General features: G+C 37.9%; 1 protein-coding gene across 2 annotated transcripts in view; it reads left to right on the top strand.

Annotated features, from left to right (window-relative positions):
- The window catches only part of BBS9 (Bardet-Biedl syndrome 9), a 415,974-nt gene extending 389,811 nt beyond the window's left edge, over window positions 1–26,163 (top strand). For both annotated transcript variants that reach the window (XM_012741281.3, XM_012741280.2), the window contains exons 22-23: window positions 25,425–25,535; window positions 25,730–26,163. In XM_012741281.3, the coding sequence (XP_012596735.1) occupies window positions 25,425–25,535; window positions 25,730–25,758 (140 nt within the window). In that variant the 3' untranslated portion in view covers window positions 25,759–26,163. The remainder of the gene's footprint in view (window positions 1–25,424; window positions 25,536–25,729) is intronic.
- The last annotated feature ends 285 nt before the right edge of the window (window positions 26,164–26,448 follow it).

Below are 26,448 nucleotides of genomic sequence, written 5' to 3'. Positions count from 1 at the left end.
AACCACTTATTGGCCTTTTCCGCTTAGATGTGACATAAGAACCTTAAGCTGAACATTCTTAGGTATTGAATGCTTCATCTTCCACATCCCACCCTACCTCAAACCTACTTCTTTTCAGTATTTCCTATCTCAGGATTAGTACTGGCACCTGTTTAGGTGCCCAAGCTAGAATCAAATTGACACACAAAGTCTCTTGTCTTGAACCATTTCTCTCTGTGCCCACAGCCACTAGCCTAGTCTAGGCCACCACTGTTGTTAGATTTGCTTTGTTGCAGTAGCCCGTTCTCTCTTCCTATAGTCTTTCTCCTTGAATACATTTTCTGCATTTCAGAACTTGTAGAAAGAACCTCCTTGGCTTGAAATCTTACTTCATTGGCTCCCATTGTCTCTAGGATTAAGGCCAAGTTCTTTACCATGGTAACAGGTTCTTCATAACCTCATGATCTCATCATTGTTTTTTTGTCTAGCCTCATATCTCACCACTCCCCCTGCTACTCCATGACATAAACAAGCTGAATCTTCTCATTAAACATTTGTATATGTCTTTCTCTCTCAAGCTCCTGCCTCTTCCTACCTTACCACTTTTTTTGGCCAGTTTATAATTGACTTCATTTCTCAGCCTGTATGATATCTTCTCTAGAAGTTCTTGCTGACATTCCCACTTCCTTCGTCCAATTCACCTTATCAAAGTTTTGTACCCCTATAACTCACTCCTATCATAAACTTACCCCAATGTATTAGAATTGTCTTTTTACTCTCAAGTTTCCATTCTAGACTATAAATTCCTTAAGGTTAAAGATGGGCTTATCCATTGTTAAAACTTGTTAGTAGTTCCTGGAACATAGTGGGCACTTGAAAAATATTTCTTGGAATTAAGTGTATGCATGAATTACTACGACTATTCCTTACTGTTTCTGTGGTGGTTTTGCCAGTGTCATTATGTATTATATTTTCCCTCATTTTCAAAATCTCTCTTCTAATTTCATATGAGAGCTCAACTCTAAGACATGTTGAATAGTATATTCTGTTAAATGAAAAAGGAAAATACAGAATAGTATTATGGGATGCTTCCCTTCAGATAAGCAGGAAGGAATATAAGGAAATATATGTGTGTGTGTTCATTTGTGCCAAAGAAATACAGGAAAGATAAATCAGAAACTAAAGAGATTGGTTACCTACAGGAAGTTAATGGTAAAGTAGTAGGAAGAAGGGGGGAAATGGGAACAGGATAATATGGATGAGGAAGGAGCAACCCTTTTCTGAGAAACCCTTTGTGTATTGCTTTGATTTCTAGAACCATAGTAAAGGTTTGCATACCCCCTCTCCAAAAATAAATAGATAAATAAGATCAGGATGTGAAGGAACCCAAAATGGAATACAAAATGTAACAGATGAGTCTAACTCTATTGTAAATTAATGACATATCCATGCTAAAGGGAGTGGGAAAGTAAAGCTCAGACCTGAGTATTTAGATTGGATATTATGAGGCTAAGGGCAAAAAGTAATGTGCACAAATACTGTACTCAAGTTAGTGGATATGTTTCTCATAGTATGTGGGTTATCAATTCTGAAACTGCTTTGTGTGTATAGTAAGATTAAACAAAGAAATTAAAATTATGGAAGGGGGAACCCTGCAGTGTTGGACTGAAATCAGAGGTTCGTGTATGAACTCATTGTTTTTAGTGTGTGTGTGTGGGGGGGGAGATGTACTTACAGATACAAAAGTAAAATACTTATTTGTGTGCACACACATGCACATCATGGGTTAGTATCCATAATATTCCCTAGCTCTATCTGCTGAGAATGCCTGGGAGCAAAGACATACTAGCAGTAGTGAGCATACCTAGTGTCCAGATACTGGTTTCTAATTACCGTCTCTAATAAAAGGAACCAGACTAATTTTGTCTATAATGCATATTTATCCTAAAAAGCAGTTTTATGTTCTGCTTTTCTTACTTTCTCTGTCAAAACTATTATCCCATGTTGAAAAAGCATTTTTCAAGATTCAGATTACATCCAAATGCAAGGCATTTTTACATCACCTCCATCTAAAAGACAAAAAGTATAAAAATTAAGTACTTAAAAAAAATGGAACCAGGTCTCCTTGGAGGAAGTGTTTGATTCCAGGGCATAGTCAGGAAACACAAGATGAGCCTGAAGTATCTTGTAGTGCCAGAAAGCTGAAAGCCTGTTCAAAAGACATGGAAACCAGCCTCAAAGAGCTTCCAACAGCCAAAGCTGGAACAATTTGACCAACAAAATAAAAAATGATAATATTGGATTATAAGATGTAAAATAAGTATCCATGAACCCATGCCGATATAAATAAAGAGAGGAGAAAGGACAGCTCTACCTTGCAGTAAATCCAATTTAATAAATGAAGAATAAATGAGGAAATACAGAATCACCATTAGGCAAACATCACAGTAGTAGTATAAATATTGCAGGCAAGATCCACCAGTGGATGCTAATATCAGTGGGAGAAAGTTTGAAGAGAAACAGAATATTTGCGTAGCCTCAAAGTATCCCCCCCAATATATTTATTAATTATAAAGGGAAAACTATTACTTTATAGCAAAGAAATCCAGTAGACACTACTGTAACCAATTGATCACAGTTAACTTTACTTGTAATAAGACATTGCAATGTACCCTGGTATGTTGCACTGAGAAGTACACAGCACTTCTGTGGTATTCTTAACAAAATCACCCAGCTCAATCAAATCACAAGGAAGCATCAGACAAACCCAAATTGAAAAACATTTCAGAAAAGAACTCATGAGTATTCGTCAAAAGTATCAAGGTCATGAAAGACTGAGGAACTATCACAGATTGGAGGAGACTGAGGAGCTATAACAACTAAATGCAACATGGAATTGCAGATTGGATCCTAGAACAAAAAAAAAGGGCATTAGTAGAAAAACTGGTGAAATTTGAATGAAGTCTGTAGGTTAACTCGTTAACAATATTATGCCAATGTTAATTTCCTGGTTTTGACAATTGTACTATGGTTATGTAAGGTGTTATATAGGTGAAGGGTATATGGTAACTCATTATGCTATTTTTTTTAACTTTTCTGTAAGTCTAAAATTATTAAAAATAAAAATTTTTAGAAAAAAGCTGCAAACATGGATCCCCTCTTAAAAACAAACAAATGGGCCAGGTGCGGTGGCTCACGCCTGTAATCCTAGCACTCTGGGAGGCCGAGGTGGATGGATTGTTTGAGCTCGGGAGTGCGAGACCAGACTGAGCAAGAGCGAGACCCCGTCTCTACTAAAAATGGAAAGAGATTGGCTGGACAACAAAAAATACATACAAAAAATTAGCCGGGCATGGTGGTGTATGCGTGTAGTCCCAGCTACTCAGGAGGCTGAGGCAGGAGGATTGCTTGAGCCCAGGAGTTTGAGGTTGCTGTGAGGTAGGCTGACTCCAAGGCACTCCAGCCCCAGCAACAGAGTGAGACTCTGTCTAAAAAAAAAAAAAAAAATGTAAGTACTTTGGGTAAAGCTATTGGGATATTGATTAACTTTTGACTTTTGTAAGTTAGGTATGTATTTCATAATTTTCAGGAAAACCACTAAAGAATAGAAAGAGAATAGAACCGAGAAAAAACAGAAAGAGAAAAATAATATAAAGAGAGACAAAGAGGAAAATGGGAGGACAATTAGAAAACATAAAATGCTCTTCTTGTGAGATTAAGGAAAGTCCCTTCTATTCTGAGTTTGCTAAGAGTTTTTATCATGAATAGATATTTAAACTTATTAAACTTATATAAACTTTGGCATCTTTGAAATGATCATTTAATTTTTCTTATTTTTTGCCATATTTCTTTTGAATTTGGAGTTATAATTAGGAAATTTTCCCCAATCCTGGGTTATAGAGGAAGTTTATATTCTATATTTTCTTTTATAATTACATAGTTTCATTGTTATAAAACTGATCATTTTGGAGTTTGAGATGCCACCTTAAGGTATACTCAGCTTCTATGTACAAGTAGGTCTGTGTTCATCAGTCAGCATTACTAAAAGGAGAAAATTCTCTTCTTATCTATCTGTCAATCATCTACCTATCCATCTTTTTATCACTATGAGATTAATGGATTTACTTTTTAGTCAATGGGTTATGGTCTATTACTGCCTTTGCTTGTTTTGATACTGAAAATTTCCCAGATTTGATCAGTAGATAATAATTTGGACTCCTGTGTTCTCCTTCCCTCTCTCCCCTCCTCCTCCCACTCCTCTTTCTTTCTTACAGTTTTATTGAGATGTAATTCACGTGCTACAGAGTTCATTGTCCTGTGTCCTAAAATATGAAAAACATGATCCCATCACTTTTTTTTTTTTAGTACTTTCTTATTTTCTGGTACCATAAGATGTTCCAGGCTCATCTTCTATCTTCCCTACCTTAGCCTTGAAAGAAGCAATCTTTCTTGGTTCCTTTTAGTGGGGAATATTATTAAGAAACCAAGATCTGAGCAGCAGGTGTGCTTACTGCTATTGAGATGTTACTGCTTCTTGATCCTTTCAGTAGACAGAAAAAATGTACTAAGAAGAGTTCAAGATTTGTTTGCAGTTCTTTTATTTGCTAGATTGCTTTTTTAATATCTAAATAAATGGTAAACTCTTTTGCACTTTGATTTTTTATGTAACAGATTTTTCATGTAACAGCACTTGAAACTCACTCCCTACCAGTTCATAGAGCTCCTTTTTCTCCTTCTTAGCTTTATAGGTCTCCATTATGTGGATGTACCATAGTTTATTCAATCACTCTCCTTTGTTATTTAAGTAGTTTCAACTATTTTGCAATTATAAATAATGCTGCAGTTAATTACCTTGTGCAGAGTATTTTTGTATTATCAGTGATTGATTGGTTCTACCTTATTCTTTATTTCTCATTTACCTCAGGTAGAGATAGTCATGAACGGTAATACAGTCAAGTTGCAGATAGCCAAGGGGTAGAAGAAAGTAAGGCATAAGAGCATTAACTACTAAACAATGAAGGTCAGCTGTGTGGTTGCTCCCGTTCACATGTACAAGGCTATTTGTACCTAGCTTGAGGTTTTTAGTTGCCGGCATTTAGTAGTGATGATGATGTCTTTGCCTACACATGGTTCACTGGTAGAATATTAAAGCAGAATGGGGTCTTAAAGATCATGTACTTCAATTTTTTGATTGTACATGTGAAGCCCTAGTGCTCAGAGGCTTGCCCAGTATCACATAACATTTTATTAATAGCAGTGAGCTACAATGTGCCAGCCATTCATCCAAGCACTGTAGAAAGCATTTCTTCTTTGCAGTCACCCAATGAGGTAGATACAATTTCAGGTGAAGAAAATGAGACCCACAGAAGTGAAGTAACTTGTTCAAGGTTGCGTGCTTGTTGAGAGGTCTGGCCTGCTGACTATTATTGTATGGTAAAGTCCTGGCAGCACAGATAGGAAGATTTCTGACTGTTGTCTTTTTTTCCCCTGCCATGTTTTAGGGGCGTTATTTTTGGGGTAGTAGAAAGGCTATTTAAAAAGAAAATTTGAAAAGACATTTTTAAACTATCCTTTTCTTTCGGCTGTCAATTGATGGCTATTTTCATATTTAAAATATGCACACTTTAAATGCCTTAACATGTCTCAAGGTTATAGCTTGGGGTTGTTGTCTACTCTTAATTAAAAAGGAATGATCCCTTTCTTCACACTTGGGGTGCTTCTCTGGCTTCTGCTGTTACTTAACTTTATCTGACTTGAACAGGGCTGGCGATGGGATGATTAACTACTCTGAACTCCAGGACTTCAGGCTGATAAATATTTGTCTTTTTAAAATATGAAATGATTTAAAAAATAGATATTCCAACCTCTCCCAAGTAGAGGAGGACAGAGAAGAATTGATGTTACGTGCCCTCCGTTGGCTCAGTATTGCTTTCATTTTTTAGAGGGTAAACAGGAGTGGTGCTCTAATGGATTCAGTCACTCTTGCATGAAACAGTTCTTTGGTGTGCATTTTGAAAGCCTTAAAGAAATGTCCCCTTGCCAAGAAGGCTTAAAGCTGACCTCTGACACATCCTTGTCTTGTTGCTTTATTTTTTATCCTTATTTCTGATAATTTTATATTACTATATCGTAGTGCCTTCGCACGAGTTATCACATTTGATTTCCACATCAACCCCGAAATAAGGAGGGAAGCTATTACCATTCTTCACTGTAAAAAGAAAAGTGTGGCTTAGAGATTTTCAAGCAATTTGCCCCATGTTGCAGAGCAGTGGTGAAGGAGAGCTAGGAAATAGGTAAGCTGGACTCCTGCTTCCAATGCTCATTCTTCCCTACTAGGCAGGACAGCTCCCCAAAACAGTGGCTTCCAGACCCCAGAAGTAACAATTGTTGTTCAGGTGTGGTCTCAGAAGGACCAAGAAAAAGTCAGGGATTCCTCCTTTCTTTTACAGGGAGTCATCTGCTTGTGCTGGCCCTTTAAGGTGGCTTTTGCATTTCTCAGCATGTTTCTCTTGTTTTGGTGGGGAATTCTGCTAAATAATTAAGGCCTGGTTTTGGCAAGTTCTGGAAGATAAACCAGAAATTACATAGGAAATAGAGTGTGTTACCACTCATCTTGCACAAGCTCTGTGCCACAGCTTTCAACAAAATGATAACAAGGCTACAGGTAGGAATTTATGTTTTTGTGTTGCCTTGCCTTTTAGGAAGGATTCATCATCACAGCCATGTTATGAGATTCATGAGCTGTTAAAATCTATCCTATGTCAGTATATAAGCTTTCCTATTTCCTATATCTCTAGGACAAAGGGATATAGTGTAGTCTTCCATCTGGATTCAGAATATACTTAGGAAAAGAAAAGGCAGATGCAAGAACTAATATGAAACATTGGAGGAAAGCCCGAAGGAAGTATGCATTAAAAGTACCAGAACATGAAAATCGTGAGTGTTCAAAGAAGCGAATGTAGCCGGCTGTAGGCCACTGTCTTTCGCAGGCTCTGCTTTCCCACCAGTCTGCAGGGCTGTCTGTTTCTCCACATTCAGAAAGCTAAAACTTGCGCTTTCGCCCTAAGTCCTGACAGCTTGAAAATCTTAATATTGGACATTCCTATTTGAAATCCCTAATAAAAGTGGCAAATTTTTGAGGGGCCATCCTTTTCAGTGTTTAGCTTGGAACTCATCCTTTCCTTCAGGGGCCTCCAAAGACTAACCACTTCATCCTCTGGAACACTTCATTATGCTCTGAAGAGAAGCCAGTACAAAAGACTATTCTATCTGCGATGTCTCGTTTCCCAGTATTGCCAGATCTTAGGGTCACCAAGTCATTCACCATCTCAAGTTGGTCTTATTTATTTGTGTCATGCAAAGGGAAATTTATTTTCTAAATTGGTAAGAGTTTATTTATTGCACTCTTTGGAAGGTTTGGCTTCAGTGTGTATCACAGCCCTGTCTTGAGGTACTGAGGTTTGCTTTCCATCAGTTTGAGCCTCAAACATAAAAGAGTTTCAGCAGTGGCTAGGATATTACCTGTCATTTGAATGATCACACGAAGAGAAGTTAAATTATGAGATGACCTAGACAACAACCAGACTTCAGAATCCATTTCAATAGAGTGTTAGTGAGCTGCCTCGTACTCTTGATGGTGATGAAAAAAAAAAAAATAAAATGTCAGCCAAGCTTTTCAAGATAGATTAGAGAATTACCCAATTCCCTGTACCTCTTCATTCTAAGTCTAAAGCAAATGTTTGTGTTAAAAATTTAAAACTAAGCAGTTTATATTCAACTGGATGAATTCATTCAGTTGGGACAGAACAACAACCAAAAATGGTAATCTATAATGTTTGTTTCATAGCTAGTATATTCTTAATGAAGAGCATTCGTTTGTGTCTCAGTTACTGGACCACTGTAAATGGAGCAAAAAGTTTTATTATTATCTGTTTTTAACTAATTTATTTATGATAAAAATAACAATAACATTTACTAACCACTTTTGTATGTCTGACTTATCCTTAGGTTGATTGTTTTATTTAATCTTTTCAAAAATCCTGCAAGGTAGGTGTTGTTACTCCTCCACTTAATAGATGGCTGATCAGAATCCTCTACTGGTTAGGGGACTCGCCTAAGACATTCAGCTTTGTGGAGCTAGAACTGAAGCCCCAGGAGTCTCCCCTGCAGCACTGTACTCATAATTTCCACACTAAATGGTTTTTTTTGTCATGAAAGTCAGTCTCTCCAGGAAACGTGGTTAGTGATGACAGGTCAACTGGATGATCGCTTGAGAACAGAAAGCTTATCATGAGACATTGTCTAGCAAAGATAGTGGAAGAAATGGACAATTTTTAAATGTGCGTATTTAGCATCCGTATAATTGTAGGCACTTTAGAAATAAGCTCAAAAAAGTTAGGTAGACATGAAATTAGGTAGCAATCAAGAAAAAAGATTGCTTATTTGTATGCAAAATGATAGTTGTTGCTTGTGTTCCCAGATGAGCCTTTGTTTTTCCTTTTTAATTGATGGCTACCCATATGCTGCTCATAAGAGATCAGAGAAAACCTCATAGAATCCTACAAGAGACTGAACCAGAGGGTTTTCTGGGAGATTGTTAAAGGATAATTTCACTGAGGGGAAAATTGTTGCAGATCAAACTTGCAGTGGGAGTTATTCATTTGTTTCTTCCAGAAATAGCTGAAAGGGATACAACAGAAATCATTCCACTTTGCATATATATGGAGATGGATTCAGCCAGGATGCTAAGATAATATTGGATTTTTTCACTTTTATGTCCTGAGTGTTTCCATGAATATCACTGAGACTCATAATTCAGTAATTGAGGGGTTAGAGGTTTAACCTTATGCATTGTGAACCATATTGTTCAGGAAAGAACCTTTGGAAAAAGTAAAGATTGTTTTTTAACAGAACCTTTGGAAAAAGTAAAGATTGTTTTTTAACACTGGTGTGTTATATAACCAGTCATTGGCCATGGCCTTCAGAGAAAATGTTTGTCTACCATTTACTGAAAGTGTGTGTGTGTGTGTGTGTGTGTGACAGAGAGAGAAAGAAGGACCATTTTTTTTAGTTCTAAAATATCTGTTTTTGGCCAAGACACTTTGTACTTGTTTTGGGGAAAAAGATTACAAAATAGCATGTTAGTGTCAAAAATAAGTAGTTTTTCTGATAGAATTAAATGGTAGCAGAGTAAGTTCTTTGCATTGCTAAATGGAAGGTCACTGTATGTCCAGAGACTTTAATTTATATCCATAAACATTATGGCCCTTGCACATTAAGCCCATTTTCTTGTGCATAAAAAGCCACTTTACTTTAGCCTTAACTTGTTCCTGTAAAAACAGAGCTTTGTTTTATGGCCTGTCTAGCTGTATCTCTGCTTGATAAATAGACATCAAATAAAGAAGCAATTGTTGTTCAGAAGGGCCGATGTAACTTACTCAGAGACTTTGGCTGGATCTACTTACCTGAACAGCCATCAGTGGTAACAAACAGGGCATAGCTGATAAATGACTGGTTTTGTTTTCATGAAAGTTAGGAGCAGTATCACCTGTCAGGAGGGTTTATCTTAGAGTTTGGGGGCAAAAGCCTTTACTAGTTCCAGAATGACGACAGCGACTAACATTTATATGATATTCTAACCTTTCCAAAATCATTTATATAATCGCATTTTATCCATACAGGGTTTTAAGAGAGTAAAAAGCATAATGTCTATAGCATATACTGTTTCAGTTTATTTTTCACTTACATGAATTTAAACAGGCACACACAATTTTCAGAATAATTTACCATCAATTTCTGAATAGATTAATGGACTCTTATTTTATTTATTTACTTATATTTTAAGAGATGGGGCTTTGGTTTTTTGCCCAGGCTGGTCTCAAACTCCTGGACTCACACTATCCTCCCACCTCGGCATACCAAAGTGCTGGGATTACAGGCTTAAGCTACCACGCCCAGCCCTTTTCTTTTCTTATTTTCCTTCTTTTTTGTTATTATCTGGGCAGTTGTTCTCCCAATTATTTTATACCATATTCAGGCATGAATGAGCCTTCCAGAGAGCCTTTGCAGAACATTGTGATTATTCTTTTTCTTTTCGGGATATGAAATGATAACTTATCCTTTTTTCTCCTTGGTTTTCCCACCCTCCCCTAACCCCATTTCCCCTGAAAAATATTGACCCAAAGTCCTTAAGGCAAGTGCAGTGAGGGTCTGAGGTCAGGGAAGGCCCGTCAGATATTTGAGTGAATTTTGAAAGACAGGGAGTTAGGCCAAGAAGGAGGCAGATGCATTCCAGGCAGAACGCACTGTATGTGGGCAAAGGCATGGAGGTGTGAGACAGTGTGATGAGTCCTAGGGGTGTGAGTAGACCAGTGTCGATGCAGAGACAGAAGGGTGCCCATTAGGGGAGGCTGGGAAGAGGCTGAAGTGAAGGCCAAGCTAGGTTATGAAAACTGCAATCTTTACCCTGAAAAGCTAAGTAGAGTCATTGATGGCTTTTAATTAAGTAGAGGAGTGATATGGTTACTGTCACCTTTCCATAGTTATGCCTTGTTTCTACAAAAATTCTATATCATATATATGTATGTATATAATGCATTTGATGCTCACAAGGTCAAGGTTATATGGTCAGCATTTCCGGGCACCTTTGTCCTTTGGGTTCTATTTCTACTCACCTGACCTGTTGCCCATTTCAATTTCATTCAATTCAGTAAACATTTAGCAAGGACACCTTGGAGTCTTTCGGGAGCTGACCTGGCACATGGACTTAAAGAAAATGTGAGGATTTGGGTGATGAAAAACTTTTCTTAATTTAAACTTGGCAAATATCCTTTCCATCCTCATTCTACCTTATTAAATGTGTTCCTGTTAAGACCACCATGGTGCTGTCTGCCTGGTTGGTGGGAGCTCCATGCCATATATCTATTCCTGCTTGCTGCCAGAGGCACCAGCCTTTGGCATAAGACCACTGAACCAGAACTAAGTAATATAATAGCCTGTCACTCCTAGGCCCCCCATACACACACACACACACATATGCATATATATGTGTGTATATATATATGTAAAATATTAGATATATCCTTTTTCTTCATTTTGCTTATATCTACAGTTCGACCTGCATGTCAATGAAAACAGGATTTTCTTTTTTCTCATACTAGCCTTGCCAGTTTTATATGACTCAAAAGGGGCCTTGAGACACACCAGGAAGGAAATCCCTTTTTGTCTACTTAAGTGGCATATCTGAATATGAAAGCATTTAGCACAGGGCCTGACAAGTGGTGGATGCTTGGTGCTTGCTTCTCTTTCTCTTTCCTCTCTCCCTCTTTTTGTTTATTTGTTTGATTGTGCTGCTTTTTGGTCTTTTGGATGATACTGGGGCATCAGTTCACATCTATTACATAGATAAATAGATGAATAGATAGACCGATCAATCTATCTATTGATAGTCTGTCTATAGACAAAAAACTGTCCTTCTATCATCTATTTATCTTTCATTGGCCCTTGACTCTCTCTATATATAGACATCTCCTATTTGATCCTTGATATTCAGTTTCTCTAATTTTCTTGTGCATATATTTTATGTTTATTTATTTGTTGGGTAAACATGAACTGAAAACCATTTTTATTCCAGTGATTGTGCTTAATCGTGGGAGATACAAGCCACAGTGAGATACAAGCCTCTCCTCCTCTCAGCATAGGAGAGGCTGGTGCAGGAGATGCACAAATTAAAAAAAATGCCAAAACATGTGAAATACTCTCATTGGGAACATCTAGAGGGGGTTGAGAGTTAGCACCTGACACTGGGCTTGGGGCTGGAGAAAATTTTATAGAGGAGCTGACCTGGAGAGGCCAAATGCTAAGAACATGGTCTTAAAGCCATATGTTTGGTAGGATTTGTATCATAGCTCTGGCACTAACTAGCTGTGTGGCCTTGGCTAAGTTATTTAACCCCACTGTGCCTCATTTTTCTCATCTGTAAAGTGGAGATAATAGCATTACCTTGTATGGTTGTTACCAATGTTAAATGTTGTTATGTGTATCTCATTTAAAACAGCACATGCATTTTAAAAGCACTTAATAGATATTAGCCATTGTTGTCATTATTGTTATTCTGTAATTATTATTATAGTAGTTATTATTCTTTAAATTATTCATGAAGGATATTAATTTAAGGGCAATTAGGGGAGGGCATTCCTGGGCAGAGGACATAATTTAATTGGTGTTCTTTTGAAAATAATAACCCCTCCATTATATTTTCTATTGGATATTAATATACAAATAAATGATCAATATTTTTATATATATTTTATAATCTTCCACCTAGTCTAATGTGATAGGTGGAAAATAAGATATTTTTTTCATATTTTTGGAAATCTTTTAGGTGTGCAATTATATCATCTGGAATTTATGATCATTTTATATTTTTTCTAATGTATATATTTATTTCTTTTTTCTTAAATTATTATGCTGCCTTGAATTTCTAGAACAATTTTAAATAATAGTAGTGATAGCTGGCAAGATCCTCATCTTTAACCTGACTAATATGAATATTTTTATATCCTTTAGTCACAAATTTTATGTTGCCTGTTAGTTTCCAATAGTTACTCCTACTTCAAAAGGCATTTTTTAAAAAAAATCAGAGTCCTGAGTGTTCACCATTACACTATGTAACCTTTATTTTTTTTTAAATGAGAAATGAATGTTGAATATCATCCTCTATTGAATATATCCTCTATTTTGATATATTTATTTGAGGAATTATACTAATTTAATCATTTGCATTCCTGGGTTAAGTTTTTCTTTATTATGCTTTCAAAAATATGATACTGAGTTTGATTTGATAACATCTTCATTTGGATTTTTGCATACATATATATGCACATGTCTGAGATTGCCCTCAAGTTTTTTCCTGCTTGAGTTTGTACTCAGGGCTTTGTGAAGTTTTCATAGCATAGTTATTCTCATTCGGAGAATGTTATATGTTCAACCACTGTCCAGTGTCTTTAGAAAGATACCAAGTTTCGTTTCCTATGATCACTCTTTTAATAATTTTTCCTTTATTTTTGTTGTAATTAAATTTTCTCCTCTATGAGCTCCTTTGAGATAGCATCAGCATTAACAGATTTGAATGCAAGTTCTCTTTCTCTCACTATGTGTGTGACTTTGAGCAAGTTGCTTAAAATTTCTAGAGCCAAGTTACATCATTCATAAAGTGAGACCCTAATAGCTACTTTAGGTCACTATAAAATGAGCAAACATAAAATAAGTAGCACTATGGCTAGCACATAGTACTCATAAGTATTCAAAATGGTACTAATGTAATGATTCAACTATCATTAATCAGCCCCTAGTTTTGTCCCTTTATGCATCAGGTCTTCCATTTCAAAATTTTGTACAAAAATTGCATCCAGTTTTTCACCCTTTAGAACCCATAGTCTAGATCTTTAGTTGTTTGCATTATCTGTAGTATGTATTATCTTTTCATTTCTGCTGTGCACATCCGTACTTTTTTCAAGGTCCCTCAATTTCTGCCTTCTGGCTGTCTCTATCGACTGCAGTGTGCTTTGGTGGAAAATACTCATGGCACAGCAGCCTTGGTTCTGCTCCTAACAGGGTCATTGGCTCATTGTTTCACCTTGGATCAGTCAGTCTTTTTATCATTTATTACAATCATTGTCAATTACCGAGCATGACTTTATCTCTGTTGCTTTATATAACATGTCATAAACTTCTCACAATCATTTGTTAGGAAGCTATTTCCATTTTGCAAATGAGTACATAAAGACTCAAAGGTATTAAGTAGTCCAAGAGCTAGCTGGATGTGTGGTTTTTCTGGGGCATGAGAGTGCAGAGTTTTACCTACTCTACCACTCAAAGTTGTTGTGAGGACCAAAGTCAAGTAAAAATTGTTTCATAAACTGTGGAATATGATATAAATGGAACAGCCCTATCAGAAGTTCTTGTTCTATGTCCCCTTTCCTTAGCCAGAGAAAGCTTTTCTTTCCCTGATGTTTTCTTGTTTTACCAACTATTTCAACCCATCTCTTTTGTGTTTGACACCATTTTGTGTTTGAAACCATTTTAAAATTGTTTTCATAGCTTAATTATGGGCAGACAGCTCTACATTTCCTCTCTGTGTTTATAAATGCTTGGTTTGAAAGAGGGCAGTGCAGGATGTATAGGAGGTAAGAAAGAAGAGAAAAGAAACTGCTGGGAAAGCCTATATTCCATCTTCAAAGGAAGCAGAGCTGAGGTTAGTCCAAGTTGTTTTATAATTGCAAGGGAGTCATAGTACCATGGTTTGGATGAAATCTGACCTTTTATTGCCAAAAAACTATAAGATAGAAATGGAGGTAAATGTGAATAATTCAAAATAATATTTAAACTTTGAGGATATTTCACCTTCTCTGGAATTAGAGATTTATGCTAGTAAGAGTTAGGGAGGAATTTGAAATGTTTATGTTACCAGAGTGTAAAAAACATTGTCCATTTGTTTATCTAATCTTTCATTGGGCTTGCTTTTAAAAACACGTTTAGATTTGAAGTAGCCTGGGAAAAATAAACTGCTCCAGGCCATAACTTGATGCCCCTGTGGAAATAAGATGGATCCTTTTCCATTCATTTTGAGAAATTTACCAAGCAGACAGATGTCTTTGTACCTTCCTTTGCAGTTCCTTCATCCACAAATGACTGTTATCAAGAACTAGAATTACAAGTGTTCTGTTACTTCTTTTTAACTTTGGCTGCTACAAAAATTACTACTGGGATCTTATTTCTTCCCTGGGCTGGACATCGTGTTGTTGCACCTATTCAGTTTCACATATTCTTCGTGTGTTGTCATCCAGTAAGATTCATTTCCTAAAGATGTGTATCAACTAAAGCAAAGAAGTTTTCGAAAACCTTTTTTGGTTTATAGAGCAGCCAGATGTACTGGGGAGTAGGAATAAGAGGTTCTATACTATGTTCCATTGTAATTATTTTTCAACCTCTCAGTGGAAAAGGCAGATAATATTATGTAAAACATAGAATTGATTTTGGATTCTGTTGCTTCCTCCTAATCTCTCAGCCTAGATTCACTCATTCAAGTCAACAAGTAATTATTGTGTGTCTGTTATGTGTCAAACACTATTGTAGGGCTTGGAATACAGCAGCAACTACAATGGACAAGATCCCTGTCATTTTGGGGCTTTTATTCTGGCAAGGGGAGACAATAAAAAATAAACACACTCTACAGTATATTAGAAAATAATGTGTTAGCGTTAAAAAGTGGTAAGTGCTACAAAAAAAGAAAACGTGTGCCAGAAAAGCGGAAGCTACACAGTTATGATTTTAAACTGAGTAGTCAGGACAGGCTTTGTTCAGGAGGCAACTTTTGAACAAAGACTTGAAGGAGTTAAGGGAGTTATTCATGCCGAGATCAGAGGGATAAGCATCCCAGGTAAAGGGAATGGCCTAAGGTGGGAATGCATGGAGGCCAGTGAGGCAGCAGGGTAGGAGATGAGGTCAGAGGATCAGATTATGTACAGACTTTGTGCAACACTTGTGTATTCTCTGGTTAAAATGGGGAGGACCATTTTGAACAAAGGAATGACATGATCTTACATTTTAGAAGGATCCCTGGCTGCTGTTTTGAGAATAGACTATAGGGAGGTCAGAGGTAGAGTGGGCAGTCCAGTTTAAGGATTATTCATGTAAGTAATTTAGCAGTACAGTAGTCCACCCTTATTTACGAGTTCCAGGACCCCCAGTGAATGCCTCAAACTGCAGATAGGACTGAACCCTGTATACATTAATACTATGTTTTTTCCTATATGGTAACGAACAGCTAGTATATGTAGTGTGAATGAGCTGGACAAAGGGATGATTCATATGCCAGACAGGATGGAGTAGGATGGCATGAGATTTCATCATACTAGTCAGGAAAGAGTACAATTTAAAACTTGTGAATTGTTTATTTCTGAAATTTTTCATTTAATATTAAATATTTTCAGATTGTGGTTGACCACAGATAACTGAAACTGCAGAAAGCAAAACTGCAGATAAGGTCGGGCTACTATAATTCAGGTAAGAGATGACAGTAGATTGCACCAAGGTCGTAGTAGTGGTAAGAAATAGTCTGATTCTGGATATATTTTAAATGTAGAGACAACAGAATGGACATGATGTGTGAGAGGAAGAAGGGAGTCCAGAATGACTCCAAGAGTTTTGGCTGAAGCCACTAGAAAGATGGAGTTGAGATGAGAAAGGTTTGTAGGGAAGAACAAGAGTAAAGTTTGGGACATGTTGAGTGTGAGATACTGTTGGATATCCAAGTGGAGATATTGAGTAAGTAGTTGTATATATAAGTCTTGGGTTCTGGAGAGAAATCTGGGCTGTAGTTAGAAAATTAAAAGTTCTCAGTATGAAAATGTTATTTAGGGCCGGGCGCTGTGGCTCACACCTGTAATCCTAGCTCTTGGGAGGCCGAGGCGGGCGGATTGCTCAAGGTCAGGAGTTCGAAACCAGCCTGAGCAAGAGCGAGACCCCGTCTCTACTATAAATAGAAAGAAATTAATTGGCCAACTGATATATATATAAAAAATTAGCCGGGCATGGTGGCGCATGCCTGTAGTCCCAGCTACCCGGGAGGCTGAGGCAGAAGGATCACTCGAGCCCAGGAGTTTGAGGTTGCTGTGAGCTAGGCTGACGCCATGGCACTCACTCTAGCCTGGGCAACAAAGCGAGACTCTGTCTCAAAAAAAAAAAAAAAAAATTGTTATTTAAAGCCATGAGGCTGGATCAGGTCACCAAGGGAGTAAGTTTAAAAGAAAGATGAGGACCAAAGACTGAATGCTAGATATTCTAACTTTTAGGAGGTTTGGAGGAAGAGGAGGAACCAGCAAAGGACACTGAGAAAGAGCGTGCAGTGAGGTAAGAGGAAAATCAGTGGAATGTGGTATCTTAGAAGTCAGGCAAGAAAGAGTTTCAAGGAAGATGGAATGATCAGCTGTGCCAAATACTGCTAATAGGTCAAGTAAGTTGAGAGCTGAGAATTCAGTAGATTTAGCAACGTGGAGGTCATTGTGGTCTTGGGCAACTTCTGTGGAATGGTAGAGGCAAAGCCTAGACTGGGATGGATGTGTGAGAGAAAGGAAAACAGAACAGTTGAAAACAGCAAATATGGGGAACTCTTTGGAGAAGTTTTGCTGTAAAGGAGAGCAAAGAAATAGATGAAGATACTGACAAGAAAGTGGGGTCAAGAGATAGTAAATTATTCCTGATTTGATGTTTATTATTGTCCTTTATTATTTATCCAGACCCCAATCTTTGTTCTGTCTTTACCAAGCTGTTATTTCCTACTAGGCACTGTTTTTTTTTTTTTTTTTTGCCAGACCAGACAACCAATTAAGGTTTTCTTTGACTAGCTAACACAACAATTGCCTGGAGGTCAGACAGTCAAGCCTCTGCTCCCTGCCTTCTTAAAATTCACTACTCTTTCTCCCTTCAGCGCCTCACCTCATCTTACATGAGAATCTCAGGCTTAGACCAGGGAAGTTTAGCAATATATGGCAAAGATGCTGATGCTGGTAATACTTATTATTATATTAATACTTCCGTGTCACTCACTATGAGTCAGGAACTATTTGAAGTTAACTCATTTAATCTTTACAATCACCATATTAGCTAGGTATAATTATTAACTGCATTTTACAAATAAGGAATTGAGACAGAAAGATTAAGTAACTGGTTTTAAAAAAAAGCTAATAATGGTGGAGATGGAATTAAAACTCTGATGGTATAGCTTTAGAGACTGTGCTCTTAAAGCAGCTGAAGAATTTTGAGAGCAAGCTGTTAACTAGAGATATTTCATTTTACACGGTATAGGAATTTTCTAGAATGAACGGGTTAGGTTTTTTTGAGAAACAAGATAAAATCCGGGAGCTGATTGGTCATTTCCTCAGATTTACTAGCCTATACTTTAGTGGGCCATGTCCAGCTCACAATCCTGGAATCATGTGGAACATTCTTCAACGATGACTTTTTTTTAAGGCTGTGTTTCCTCAAGTTTCATGAATTCCTTTTTAAGTCAACAAGTATATATTAAGCACCTATTCTTTGCTTAAGAGGAAAAAAATTTAACTCCTTCCCTCTGTGTGTTTATTTGTTTATCATACAGGCTGTAAAATCATTTGGCAACTAAAATAGAAAGGACTGCGTATGTGAACATAATAGTTTGCTGTTTTTTTAAAAGGATCCTTAAAATTTCTGTGTCTTTAGAGATGAGGTGTGAACTAAATTGATTCTTTGTTAAGCGTCCTTAGAGCACTGGTGAGCAGTTGCCACTGAATCCTTCATTAATAATCCCTTCCTTTTCCAGAAGGACTTGCCAACACCCATAAAGTATTCACTGGGAGAATTAAAGTCATATAAAAATAATTGGTGTTTGCTTCCTTCAAGGCATACATTTAAATACATTGCTCTATTTCTCGGTTCCTTGGCTGCCTCCTATGTTTAGTAACACTAGGTCAGCAGACTTCCTCTTTTAAGGTTCAGCTGCTGGTCATTTCAATTTCCCAAGAGAAAGCAAACCTACCACTGTTTTACCCTTTTATCTTAATGTTTCATCCATTTATGTCATATTATCTTGTGGGTTTGCATTTCTCAGTAGTAATGGCACTGCTGGTAAATAGAAAACAAAGAATGCGATTATGTACCCCTGACCATCACTGCCATCATTTGAGCCCTTTTAAAATTCCTATTGCAATCTCAGAAGAGTGGTTATCTATGATAGTACAACATCGGTGGTTTCATCTTAAAAGGAATGTGTCCTCTATTTTCATGTGAATCATTTTTAATGCCTCGGTGAATAAACATTTTTGCCATTGGCCACTGAGCCCAGCTGTAAACATTTTACTTGATCTGCTTACTCCATCCTCAACTTCTTTACCTGACCATTTTTTAGGAAGCCACATACAAATTTATGCTGTCCTCGTGGCTTGCAGTTTCTTGAGTAATTGGCTGAAATTGTAATGACTAATGTATGCTGAGAGTTAGCCTGAAAATAATAGCTAACATTTACTGGGGGACTTACTCTGTGCCAGGCATTGTGATGAGCCTGTTATGAGCATGAACTAATTTAATTCTAATCTCTCAGAAAGTAGATGCTATATTTTTTGCATTTTAAAGGAAAGAAAACTAAAGCCCAGACTTAAACATGACTTTGCTCAAGACACAGTGATAGTTGCCATGCCATGCCCCCATTGGGAATTGCCCTTTCCATGATCAGTGGTATAGTTTGCCACCCTTTTTTCTGCAAAATATGACGATGTGTAGTGGGCTATTATACAAATGTAGCACTAGCTAATAGAGTTGCCTTGGAATGAGTCCTGAGTGTTTATTCAGTTTCCTCATCATGTGCGAAAGAATATGATGAAACAGGCCCTCTCCAGAGCCATTGTGTTCTTTTCTCTCTTCCCTCAACCTGTTTATAAGCCAGCGACCCAGCTGAACTCTCAGTTTCATAATCACCACCTAGACTCTGTCATTATTAAAAACAACACAATTTGGTCAAGATTATGGCTTTTAATTAGGTTGTGGAAAGAAACCCAAGTTGAAGAAATGTTGCTAGGATCACTGGGGAATTAATAGCCACTTGATGCAAGAGGGAAGCTGTGAAGAACACTAGCTCTCTTATTATGTGGTGTCCAGGCAAAGTAGAGTTATGCTCTCACTATTTCATTTCATTTCATTTTTTTTTTAGAAATTATTATTGCAGAACTATTGGCTTCCTTTCTTTCTCAACTGTAGCTATAATGTTTTATTTGTGCATGTGTCCTTTTGAGAGAGTGTTGGTCTCTGAAGAGGGAGTTAGGAAAGTATTTGAAATGGAAATATCTTAAAATTATGTCTCTTTCCAGTTGTACATTGGATTTCTTTAGGATTTAGAAACAAAATGGAAATTAAAAATCATAACTACCTCGTTTTCGAACTAGAAAACACTGTATTGTGAGTATAGCAAGGATCTAGCTGGAAGACAGTAGATCTTGCATTTCATTGCAGGGTGCTCCAGACATTGATCAGCTGGCAAGGAAAAGCAAATACTAACTTTCTTTTCTTCCCCACCTTCTCACAATGGCTGGGTAATACTTTTGTATTCCTGTTTGGAGGATTTAATGGCCTTGTTAACATGTGTAAAAACATTGTGATTGGAGACTTTAACAAAATAGGTTTTTTTCTTTTTGGGGTTCCATGTTTATGTTCTTATGGGGTGTGTGTCTTTCCAAGTGCTCCAGGTTAAGAACTAAATGTGTTAAAAAAATAGATGTAAGGCAAATAAATAGAAGAGTTCTCATTCCTTCAGTGAACAGAGCTCCGAGTTCCTGAGCAGTAATTTTACAGTACCTTCTCACCATATCAGAAGGATTTGTGCTGACCCCAGCTTCTTGTCCCTGAGTTTTGATGTGTCATAACTGATCGACGATCTATAGAGCCAGGCAGCAATACACCTACATATGCTAGAGGGTCATAATGCATGAACTTAATGTAGAGATCACTCTTGCCAACAGTTAATTGGGGAATTCACTTTATGAAGCCCTGTTTACAGACTGACATCTGGAGAAATTCTTAACCTGGATCCATTCCAATCTGTGGGATTTATGGACTGTGCTTGGTTTTTTGTAAATAGTACTCTTTTTCTGCTTGGTATATTCTGTTTACATAATTATCAATGGATGAAAATGGCTATGTTCCTGTAATTTCTTAATCCTTTCTACCAAGTGGACCTAAATTCTAATGAGCAATCCAGCTAAAAGAATACTTGAATACCTATCATTATTCAAGTTGTGGAAACATCTTAATACCAGGAGCACCCTGCTCTCTTAAATCCAGACTTTCTGACTAGAGCCCTTACACCCTGAGGGACTTAGTGTTCAGCCTTTATGGGGGTTTTAAAACTTGTTGAGACACATGCTAGACCTCTTAAAATGTATTAGACTCCCTTTTCTTCACACACTTGGTCTCTGCTGCAAGGTGTGAAATGGAATATTTTCAAACATAGGTACATGCATAGTCTTGAACACATTTTAAGTTCTCACCGTGTGTGGGGGGATCAAAGGTGGTTATTAAGCAGTGGGATTGAGCTCCAAACATTCCACAGGGCATCATATTGTACACATACTGTAGTGACCTTCACCCACCTCTCTGTAGCTAACCATTATTATCTTGGTTGCTGGTGGATAAGCTGCTGTCAATGTGCTTAGCATGGTTTCTGCAAAAACTAGGAGAAAGAAAAGTTGTAGGATGGATTTGAAAGGAACATAGAAAACAAAATATTATATGTTGGAACTGGAAACCTAGGGCTATACAGAGAGGCATTTTCTTCTGCTACTTTGCTGAGTTTTGAAATTGTAAAATGGTACTGGGTTAAGGGTGTTGTGGCTCCACATGACAACACCATGAAGGGAAGAATGGGAATGGAGGTGAGAGAGAGATGGCCATAAGTCCTCCAGCTCCACCTAGAGAGCAGCTGCATCATCGGATGATATCAACCTGATTCACCATGCTGTGGTAAGAGTACAATAAGCAAAATACTACATTCCGAAGGGCTTTATTCCTAAGATGTGCTTTGATGAGGTCTGTGCCTGTTATATTTATTAGCAATTTTCTATGTATGTATTTTTTTAGAAAGCCTCTACTCAGTGAGTGTCTTTGAAAACCCAACTTCGCAGAAATGTTAGCTCTCCAAAATGGCCCATGAGTCCATGACAGAATCATAAACATATTCCCTTTCTCTCTCTCCCTCTCTCTCTCGCTCTCTCACTCTCACTTACACACACACACACATATGTTTCATTAGTCAAAAAAATTCCAATAGGTATGGCTTTACCAATTACTGTATGCTCTCAAAGAAAAGTTAAGTCCAAATAAGGGGCAAACTAGGCCCTTTGGTCTGAAGTCCAGCTTGGAAGAAGAGGGATCACGGAGGAGTAATCAGAGGAAGTGCAGCCCCACTTTTTCTCCAGAACTTTTGTCTTCACTGAAGCCTGTGTATTATAAGTCCTTATTAGTGTTTACCCACAGTTCTTCCTAGCTATACCTCCTACTCTGGTTTACATTCTTATAACTGCCAATATATTTTTTATGCTTTAATATTTTGTCATCTACACCTTTACTAAGTCACCTCAGATGTCTTATGTAGAAGTATATACACAAAAACATTAAAATATTCTGATGATTCATCCTTTCATGCCCCCTTTCCTTTTCATCCTGTCCTCTCCTCTATCCTACCCATCCTTCTTCCTTCCAGTCTTCCATGTTGCCAAAAAGTTTCTAAATACTCAGCCAAAATTGCTGCACAATCATACAGTAGAATGCTTGGCTTTTTCTAGCTTACATTCTCCTTGGGCTAGAAAAAATATATTTGAAACAACTAGAAAAATGAGCAAAGTAGAAGAAAATTATCAGGAAAACTCCTATATATGTCTACATACTTGTGTGTATATATATGAATACCCTCCCCCACACCAGAGAGAGACAGAGAAAGGATATAAGGAATTTCTACTTGTCATTTCTACTTGTCAAATAGGAATTTCTGTTTGTCATAAAAACAAACAAACAACAACAAAATGAGCTTAGCCCCTCTCTGCAGGTTGCTGTTATAGAGTTAACTTTTTAAAGGATTCCAAGCTATCTCAAACATGTTTTTACATTCAAAAGCTAACTATAAAAAGGTTGAACCTCCTCCTCCTCACCAAGCGGAACATATTTATCAACAAGGGAATTACACTGCTTCTTATTTGAGATATAATAAACTATACTTTTGATACAAAATCAGACATTTCATATTTAATGACCTAATACTTCCAGTAGCCGTGATTTTTGCAAGAGAACAAAGCCTGAGGCAAGGGTTAAAGTAATGGTGGCTTATTGGAGAGCACAAATGCAAGGAAGGGACAGTGAGGATGAAGGGCAGCAACCAGGGGAATGTGTGAGGTAATGTGCAGAGAAGATAACTCATGCATCCTGCACCAGTGAGTACTCTCCAAGAACCATAAAGAAACTCAGCAGGTACAGCCACTCAGCATACAGCCCTTTTCTGGAGGTCTGAAAAAGAGAAATAATCTTTTAGCATGGGTGAGAAGCAGGAGAGGGATTCTGTGCTCTGCCCTTTCCTTCTCCCATGTCCCACTGGTCAGGCTGCCAGAGCCCATACCCCATTGTTCCTTCCAAGCTGGAAGTGGCAGAGACTCTGGGCAGACTGTTGGGCAGTCTGGCTGCACAGAGGCATCCAAAGAGAGGGGGGTGGTATTCCCAGGGCAAGTGACTGGTCGGCCCCTGCAGTGGGTGTGGACTGGAAGTGGGAAGTGCTGATAGAGGCTGAAGAGGTACATGCATTCGGTGCCCGATACAGCACCTGAGGGACAGAATATCAGGGCAGGGCAGCCTGTCATCTCTCTACACAGGACAAGGCAAAGAGAAGAGAGGAATTTACATTAATTGCTGAAAATCGTTAGCAACTGAATTTTCCTTTTGTGTCCACACGATAAAGAACTAGGTAGTGCTTTTTAAGTCTTCCTACTTTTGTCTTGCCGGAATATTGAGTCAGCTAGTATAAAAGCTGGACACTAATTCATCAGTGGGGACCTGCCTCTTTCCAAGCACTTGGCAAGCACTGCCAACTGCTCTTCCCACTCTTTCCCATCTGTGGCTGGGGCCGCCTCTCCTCACTCCAGAAGTTTTCTTGTGTGTGAAGGTGGCTGCACAAATGCAGCATTCCTGGCCTCCCCCTGCTCCCTGCCTCAGGGGTGGAGAAGTGACTTAATCTGATTTGTGAGTCTGGAATGAGAAGCCCGGCCCTTCTGCCTTTTTGCTTGAGACGAGGGTTCTGTTCAGCAAGAAGCACATCTCTTCCTTCTGCTTTTCCTTGTCATCAGTCTTACAGGTTCTCCCTCCTACACACCTCCCCCCATATTCTTTTCCTTTTTTTCTCAGTCAGATGAGTATAAAGGAGAAGAAACGGGCTATTTCTCGGGCTTCTCCAAGGTCCCAAAACCACTGTGGGAGCAGCACTGAAGCCATGTGACCTTGGCGAGTTACTTAAATCAGTTTTCTTATCTATAAAATGAGAATAATAATGTTTGTTTCATAGTGTGGCCTGTAGGGATTAAATGAGATAATATGGGCAGAATTTCTAGCACTTAGAAAGTGCTCTATAATGATAGTTCTTATTACTATGATCCACAGACTTTGGAAAGAGATTAAAAATAAGCCTGATTCTCCTCCTAGATAAGGCCCTTGCCATTTTCACCTATAGCTGGTGAGTTCCATCGCACTGATAGATAATTCTGATGTTTCCTGTTCAGGGAACCTCTGCGACAACCTCTAATTCTTATTTTATGAGTGTGGAAATGCTTTTCGCTCATGTTTCCTTCAGCGTCAATTTCTATTTCAGAGTTGATGCAGAAGGATGCATGATAAGGTATATTTTCCTTCAGACCTGGGATCTTGCCACTTCCCTCTCATTTGTATGATGTGGTTTTCAAATCAGTACTGCCCATACCCTCTCTTTCTTCAGGATGAGGTGAGCTGCATAAACCCCCTCAAGCATAATACTAAACTTGAGTATTGAGGCTTTGGACTCAGTGTGTGAGAAGCCTCAGAAAAAGAAATCACACCTCATTAACAAGAATAATAGCTTTGGAAAAAATCATGTACAGTATACAACATGTTAGTACATTTCCAGGAAATGATGGCAAATTAGTCAAATCAAATTGCAGATGTTGTCAGGAAATTCTCGCATGATTTTGAGTTTCCCATACAAGATTTTGGTGGATAAAGTCAAATGAGTTATAACCAGTATTTCAAAAGCACGGTGGTGCCAGCTCATCCTCAAGTCACCTTTGAGTTGAAATCTTTCACGATGCAGTTCATGGCTTTGCTGTTGAATTATGAAGTGTTTGTGTCTGTGCAGTAAGGTGTCGGGATTCAGGGATAAAAGTAAATTCCAGAGAAATACCACCAGAATCACTGTCTCAGAACACTAGCAACCTTTCCCTTTGCTCAGGGAAGGGTTCTTTCTCTCGTGATCTGTATGCGTTGTTTCTTTTATGGTTTCTGATGCTCTTGTATTAAAGGGAATTCTTGCTGAGGGGCCATTATATTATAGATATTACATATGCTATAGGTTTTGTCCTTTCTGACTTTAAAAAGGATAAATTTAAAGATAACACTATTGCTGCTGTTGCCAAGTCATAATCAGTATAACATGTCTTTAGGGGCAGTAACTCATTCCCAGTATTTTCACCAAAGAGAAACATATAAGATTATTCTTTTTGGTCCACTCCTGAAGATTGTTGTCACATCATTTATTATCTTTGTGATCAGTACGTTCCTACGCTGTGGCTGCTCTGTGGAGAGGCAGATTTCGTTACACATTTCTTAAAATATGTTTTGTATTCTTCAACTAGGTGGCTGTGCTACAATCCCAGAATCAGACCTAGAAGAAAGGTCAATAGAACAAGAATCCACAGAACTGTTTACCAACCACAGGCACCTCATTGCAGAGACACCCACGCCTGGTAAGAGAATGGGTGGCCTTCACAGTTTTTGTCATACCAGAGAGCATTTTGCAAAGCTGCTGTTTTCCAGGTTTTTCTTCCTTTCCTTTAATATTGGTGCGACTGAATTTGATCATTTATTTGTATGTTCCTGTCATTATGTAGGCCTTTTCTCCCTTCCTCTCTCACTCTTTCTTCCTTTTTTTTTTTCCCAGAAGTCTCACCCCTTCAAGTCTCAGAATAATCCAGGTAGAGTTGTCTGGTTGAGAGGAAGATGCCGTCCCCAAGGCTGAACCTGTGTGGACCTCATGCCAAGCTGTAGGGCTGGCCCAGGTGCTTCATAACGCTTACCTTCCTGGAGATGACACTACATAGAGTTGGGAATTGGGACTTGTTATTTTGCTAGGAGGACTTGTAATACCATGGACAAGCCAGTTGAAACTTATATTGTCTTGCTGGGAGACAAGGTTGCTGCCTTGGTCATCTATACGCTTATAGTCACAGGATATAGCAAGATGAGATAGTTTTGGGACAGACTTTATAATGCAGAGATCCAGATCCAAAATAATTTGATACCCCATTTTTTTCCACAGACTTCTTACATAGTAAATGTATCAAGTTTAATAAAGCATCTCATTGTCAAACAATATCTTGGATTTGATTTATAATTAGAAGGTTATATAAATAATTGCTCTAATTTATTTCTTCAAAGGAAAGGAATTGAAAACATTGCTACTCCATGGTAAGACTTGAATATGATTATTTTCTAAATAAAAGAACTGCTACAAAACTCTAATGATTTGCTCTATTAGTCTTAAAGTGGAAGAAGGTAAGTTGTATGAAAAACGTTAAAATAGTTTCAAGGAAGCTAGTACATTAACATCCTCTTTTTAATACCCCAGTGGGTGACACCTTTTAAAAATACAGATTATAA

Source organism: Microcebus murinus, chromosome 9 (genome assembly GCF_040939455.1).
Source record: "Microcebus murinus isolate Inina chromosome 9, M.murinus_Inina_mat1.0, whole genome shotgun sequence".
In the NCBI taxonomy this organism is placed as follows: domain Eukaryota; kingdom Metazoa; phylum Chordata; class Mammalia; order Primates; family Cheirogaleidae; genus Microcebus; species Microcebus murinus.
This window is presented reverse-complemented; position numbering and strand designations above follow the sequence as displayed.